General features: G+C 46.3%; 1 protein-coding gene across 1 annotated transcript; it reads right to left on the reverse strand.

Moving 5' to 3' along the window:
- Positions 1 to 442: 442 nt before the first annotated feature.
- LOC109781475 (probable 3-ketoacyl-CoA synthase 20) lies at positions 443 to 2,278 on the reverse strand. Its single transcript, XM_020340079.2, has 2 exons — positions 1,571 to 2,278; positions 443 to 1,408 (listed from the first exon to the last, which is right to left on the reverse strand). Exons 1-2 carry the CDS (start codon positions 2,276 to 2,278, stop codon positions 593 to 595), a joined length of 1,524 nt encoding a protein of 507 aa, XP_020195668.1. The 3' UTR covers positions 443 to 592.
- Positions 2,279 to 6,815: the final 4,537 nt, after the last annotated feature.

Raw genomic sequence — 6,815 nt, forward strand, 5'->3', positions numbered from 1 at the left:
GTAAGCACATATGGTGTAGACGTGGCCACGCGAGCTGTAAACCATGCACACAACAAGCAAATAGTCAGTCTCGGAGTCATTGATCATAGATGCGAGAGAAGGCGCCACAATCGAAATCCCACCTTGGAAACAATCTGAAGATTTCAGGCTTTCATCCCCAGTGTTTGTCAGTGGTAAATAGGGCACCTGTATGTAAGTTGCCTGATTTATTTTTGGGTAAGTCGACTTCCTAGAGCATTAGATGAAGATCCAGCGAACGTCCTTCTGTCTTCTTCCTCCTTTCACAAAATAGATTTACTCAAATTACAAATTCAGTCAACTTACATATCCCCCCCCACCCCCCCCCCCCCCACCCCCCACACACACACGCAGAAAAAACCTACATATAGCTATTGTGGTGAAATGATACTCCAGTCCTTTGCCTCCACCACTCATCCTTTTATATTATTCTCAAGTGCAGTACACAATAATCATGTTTGATTCATTCAAGATGACTTGGTCCCTAGTTTCAAGAGACCACATGAGTCACAGGTGCGTGCGCGCGCATGTACGCATGCATCCACGCTTCCATTATTTCGACCCGACGCAAACACTACGCAGCTGGTACATACGACGCATCCTCATCGATGGGCATCACCTTGGGCACATGGACCGGAAGAACGTCGATGTCTTGTGCCCAGGGGCTTCCCTCCTCCACGGCAGCGGCGCCCTCGACCGTCCTGAGCGCCTTCCACACCGCGCTGTTGCATTTGAACCCGGAGCCAAACGCGATCTGCCACACGCGGTCTCCCCTCTTGATCCTGCCCTTGGCCTCGCAGTAGGCGAGCTCGTACCACAGCGAGCTGCTCGACGTGTTGCCGAACCTGCAGAGGGTCATCCTCGATGGTTCCATGTGCCACTCACCCAGCTTCAGGCTTTTCTGCAGCTCGTCCAGCACGCCTCGCCCCCCTGCGTGGATGCAGAAGTGCTCCAGCGCCAGAGTGAAGTCGGGGAGGCACGACATCACTGTAGTACCGAACACCCGTTTGAGCACGACGGCGCCAAGGAACCGGAGCTGCTCACGTAGCGGCAGAACAAGGGGCCCAAGGGTGGTGATGTTGCTGCGGAGCGCGTCGCCGGCCACGGACATGAGATCCTTGGAGAGTGACACGCCCAAGTTCCCGACCTCGTCTTCCTCCTGCGTCACGCACGCGTAGCTCTTGTCGCTGGGGCCATGGTGCGTGCGCACCGTATGGATCAGCTGGTACTTGGCGCGTCGCCACTCGTTGCAGCGGTTCGACAGAAGAACTGCCGCGCCGCCCGTCCGGAACAGCATGTTGGTCACCAACATGGGCCGGTTGTTGCCCAAGTACGCGTTTAGGGTGATATTCTCCGTGCTGACAACCAGTGCGTATGTGTCGTGGTACACCTGCAACGTATAACCTAGAAGACATCACAGGCAGACCCAGTTCTAATTGAAAATTCAGAAACCGTTCAGGAAATCAGGATTGTGCGCGAGTGCTCGTTGTTCATGGCTCACACGGTTAATTTGCCCGTTCATGCATGGATGTGTGTAACTTGTACTATATACCTGAAGCAGCTGTCTGGCGAGGTCAATAGCGATGACGCCGGCGCTGCAGCCCATGCCGCTAAGGTTGTGGGTGACGACATCGTCGCGCAAGCAGTAGCGGTTCATCAAGAGCGAGGTGAAGGACGGCGTGGGGCTGTAGAGGCTGGAGTTCACGATGACCACACCGATGTCGTCCGGCCGGACGCGGGTCTTCGCCAGCAGGTCGTCGATGACACTGAATACGACGGCATGGGACTCCTCGTTCGCCGTGCGGAGGCATATGTCGAGCGGCACCCTGATGATGGATGCAGGGAGGTGCGTCGCGTCGCCGAGCCCTGACCTCTCCAGAATCCTCTTCTGGAAATTCATGCTCTCTGCGGTGAACACACCACTTAGTCCGTAGCGGTGGATGGTGCGGGCGCGGGTCAACTCCTGCGCCGGCGCAGGCTTGTAGCCGGCGAAGTCCACCAGGTACACCGGCCGCAACGACAAGGCGTAAACGTAGGCAGCCGCCACTGCGCCTGCTACAGACACGGCCATGATACCATGTGCGCCATGCAAAAGGGCATACACGCCGTCAAGTGACAGCAGGGACAGCATGGTCATTACCACCAGCGAAGACACGACGAGGAGCAGCGTGACGGCGAGAAGATGAGGCCGTTGGCCGACGAGACGACGGTACAAGAGCTTCGCCTGGTTTCCCACCCCCTTACCGAACTCATTGTCCATCGGAATCGGTCGGTGGACCTCCACCTGAAAGAACGTACGAGTGGTAGAACTAGGTTTCTTCCAACACCGAGAGCTATGGAAGTTTAGCCGATCGAAACTCCGACAACAACGACTCTGGGTGGCAGGCTCTAGGCGTCTGAGTCTGCAGCGCGCCGCGCGCCAATTTATATGATTATAGGAACGGAAGGATAAGCAAAAATAGGTGATAGGGGGCTGCATGGCCGGAAATACTCCTCGGCTCTTTGGTGCGTCCACACCTGATGATATGGAGAAAATTATTTAGCAATGGAGAAAAAAGTCAGAAATTTCTTAAAATTGCTGGAAATACAGTTGATCTTCTATTCTGCTCGTATAAAAAAAATCGCCAAGGAAAAACCCCATTAATTTCATGCCAAAAGAATAAAATTTCAGGCCCAAAAGTATGAACAGTAACATATATACAGTGTTGACTGTTTTTTTTCTTTGCCCAGAACACCATGAAAGTAATTACTTGATGATTTTTTTTGTACGGGTGCAATACTCGATCTTGTTTTGTTTCCTAAAAGTTTCAGGAATTTTTTAATTTGTATTGCAATTATTAAATTATTTTTTGAATTCGGGTGCATGTGCACTCGAGAGCCAAAGACGTGCACCGCATGACAACTTTCCGGGGCGTGCACAAATGTCGACAAAACAGGTGACAACCATGCCAAGTTTTGGTCACAGCACATTTTCCTCAACGAGAGAAAGATCGAGTGCACATGCCAAGTTTTTTTTAGTTTTGGTCGATGGTTTCTTGTACAGGCAGAAATGTTGGTGGCTGGCATTTTGGCTACCGGGAGCATATGCTCTGGGTGAACAGTAACTAAATATTTTTGAAAAATTCTGATTTTTTTTATAGATGTTTGCATTAGTGTCGCAAGCATGCATGATACTCCCTCCGTTCCTAAATATTTGTCTTTCTAGAGGTTTCAAATGGTGACTACATACGGAACAAAATGAGTGAATCTACACTCTAAAATATGTCTATATACATCCGTATGTGGTGACCATTTGAAATCTCTAGAAAGACAAATATTTAGGAACGGAGGGAGTAATTTTCATGTGAAAGGAAGCGGCGGTGTTTCGTTGACAAAAGAAAACAAATTTGGGGTGACATTTTGGGTCAACTTTTCATGTTCAAATTGTTTTTTGCACAAGCAAAAATGTCAACCTTTATGCCTCAAAATTTGCAGGTAGCATTTGGATGCGACTAAGTACACATAAATATTTGTCTTGATTTTTTTTTCATTTGAATTTTTTTGGCCCCGGTCTTTGTTGACTACATTTGGTTTTGAGAAGTTAAGGTAGGAATTTTTATTTTAATATTTTTGTAAAAAAGACACAGATCTATAGTCCCATCAAAGCGGCCGTGTGTTAAGCTAGTTTTCTTTGACATGTTGTTTTGGGTTAGTTTAAAATAGTTGTCCCGGTTTGGATTCCTTGTATTTTTTAACATAGTACACACGCAAGCGTTCATATATATGCGCATACACTCATCCATGTGAACGCACACACGCACATCCTACCTTTATGAGTACCTTAGAGAGACTGAGCCGGCATATCATCTTGAGATTTACGAAGTCACCGTAGGCGCCTTGTCGTCGACAGGAACATCTCCTCCCACTTAAAACTTATCGCCGGAAATCCTTAAATAAATCCAAAAAATAATACGAGTATCAGGACTTGAAACTGATGGACTGGGATACCACTGTTTCTTTAACCATCCAACCATAGGTTGGTTCGCTAGATTCCTTGTATTAGGCCAGGACGGTTCGTATATGCTACTAATAAGCTACCTAGCTAGCTATGTCATGGGTTGCGTATATACACACACCTTCGCATATTAGATTGTACTGTGAAGAAAAGGAAAATAAAGAAAAAGAGCGGGGCAATACGTGTGCCTTTGGCTAAAAGTTTCCGTGTGCATGTGTGTTTATACATTTGACGTGACTGATCCGTGGGTGAATTTCAACATTTAGTTTCAGAGAAAGGTCAAATATTTGCAGTTGCGCTTTCCCTGTGAGGTGACCCCTAATACCGACCCAAGATGGGACATGTAGTTCACAATGGAAAAATAGTGCGCTATAGAAAAATAGCGATGTCCTTAAAATACACTATTACCATGTTATATCATGCTATAGTGTGCTATTAGCAAGACATTATACACTTATCTATTTAGCGAGACATTACTCAGGACACTATAGAGCGCTATTTTTCGGTGGTGCAGCAAAAGATCAAGCGACCGTCGTTCGGCGAAGCAACCAACACAACCCTAGGGCACAACCCATATACCATCTTAGCCCAAGCGGGTCCACTAGCTTTTATTTTTAAAGTTTTGGGCGATTGGCTTTGTGGCGGAAGGATCAAATCAGTTTGTGAGGCACGGCTGGAAGAATGGGTCAGTCAGATCAATCCTCCGCAGCACATGGCAAAGCTTTGGAACGTGGATGTTTCAGGGAAGCTGCATAACCTTCTCTGGTATTTGGCATAACACTCAAATCCAACAAAAGATGTTCACCACAAGATTGTGTGGCACGAAGGAGTCTTGGACACTTGTTGATTGAGTGCTCAATGCCCAGATGTGTATGGGCTTTGGATGATGCAGAACTAGTTGAGCATGTGATGGAAACGAGGGAGCCGTCGACCAAACAGTTCACCGTCATGATGATTGAGTCACTACCACATAGTAGTGACTCTATGGGCCATCTGGACAGCGTGAAGAAAGGCAATTCGCGATGGTATTATTCAAAGCCCTTTGTCGACGCATTTGTTCATTGAGCGATACATAGCTGAGATAGATGCAATCAAGCAGCCAAGGACGGCTATATCTGTAGCTCAACCAAGTCTGTCCAGGTGGAGAACTTGGCTACCTCCTGCTGATGGAGTGGTCAAGATGAATGTGCACAAGGGTTTCGGGAGACCTGGCTTGTTTTGAGGCAATGGCATGTAGAGAAGCTATTGCAATAGCACAATATCTCTCTTTGGGCAGATTCGTTATTTCATGTGACTGCAAGCAGGTGGTGCAAGAAATTAATGAAGGCTCGAATAGTCTGTACAGCGCAATCCTACGGGAAATTGCCGATAGTCGTCAAATGTTTAATAAATGTGATTTTATGCTTGAAAGGCGTGAAACAAAATTAGACGCTCGTAGCTTGGCTAAGTATGCTGCTACTCTTGATGTAGGGCGCCTCATTGTTGATCAATAAAGCTGCTTAGTCATTACTGCCAAAAATAATCAATAAAGCTGCTTAGTCATTACTGCCAAAATAATCAATAAAGCTGCTTAGTCATTATTGTTGATCAATAAAGCTGCTTAGTCATTACTGCCAAAATAATCAATAAAGCTGCTTAGTCATTATTGTTGATCAATAAAGCTGCTTAGTCATTACTGCCAAAAATAATCAAATCAGTATGTGAATCATCTGATTGACGCTATTGCATACAAAACCCTGATCTATAGTAGCCCATGACACGACGGTTGGTTACTTGCATGGTCGGATTTTCTCTCGTGGTAATGAATTAATGATGAACATATTCATTTCTAATGTGAATTTGTGGTGTAGATTTTAACATCATTTGCATGCATGGTATTTGAAGTTAGTTTTAGCCGTAGGCTTTGAGAAATCCTGGTTCCCCCTCTAGTTATACTATGTGTACACATGTAGTGTGGTCCATTTTTTTGCTTTACACATGTTCTGCCCTTGTTTATTATATGTCGAACAAATGAACCTGGCACTTTCATGGATTGTATCTGATTGCACAACCTGCTGCAAACATCAGGCTTATCAATGATGTGTACATGAGCCGGGTGGACAATTTTTCAGATCATATGGACTTTTTATCGCATGGCGTTGGTTTAGAACATTGGTACAAACCTAATGCAGTTAACTTATATAAGCATGGATGTTAAAAACTTCACTAACACATTTTTATGTTTGCCAACAGCTAAAACACAATAGCATGATATGAGTGTTTCCATAATTAATTCTCTCTCCTCTTTCATTGGATTTTTTTAATATTAGAAAATTTGTGAAATAATTCATGGGTGTAAGAGAAGTGACACTATCTCATGTTATTCATTCAATACAGCAGTTTACAACACACGTAGCACACACTGGAAAACACCAGAGGGAACAACCGTTCCAGCACAACAGCAAAAAACACCCCACAAAAAAGAACATTACAAACACATCCCTGAGGGTGTTAATTGCTGAATGGAACCTTCGCCTCCCACCGTCCACCGTCGTCGCAGAAGCGACCGCCGGCGGAAGAGGCGACAGGACTCACATGACAAAAAGCCGATGTCGCACCAACGCGGCGAAGCTTTGTGAGCCGAAGAAAGCATCCGTTGTCGTGGACGACGAAGCACATATCGCTGTGGCGCGTCGGCTGGGGTCCAACCCTGTGCAACTCGAGCCCCGGATCCACCATCTCCAATCGACGTTGTCGATGAAGAAAAACAGAACCGCCATCCTGCAATCCTCAAGCAAGCGCTGGAACAGCATCCAACCTCTGC

This window comes from Aegilops tauschii, chromosome 1 (assembly GCF_002575655.3).
Source record: "Aegilops tauschii subsp. strangulata cultivar AL8/78 chromosome 1, Aet v6.0, whole genome shotgun sequence".
Classification (NCBI taxonomy): domain Eukaryota; kingdom Viridiplantae; phylum Streptophyta; class Magnoliopsida; order Poales; family Poaceae; genus Aegilops; species Aegilops tauschii.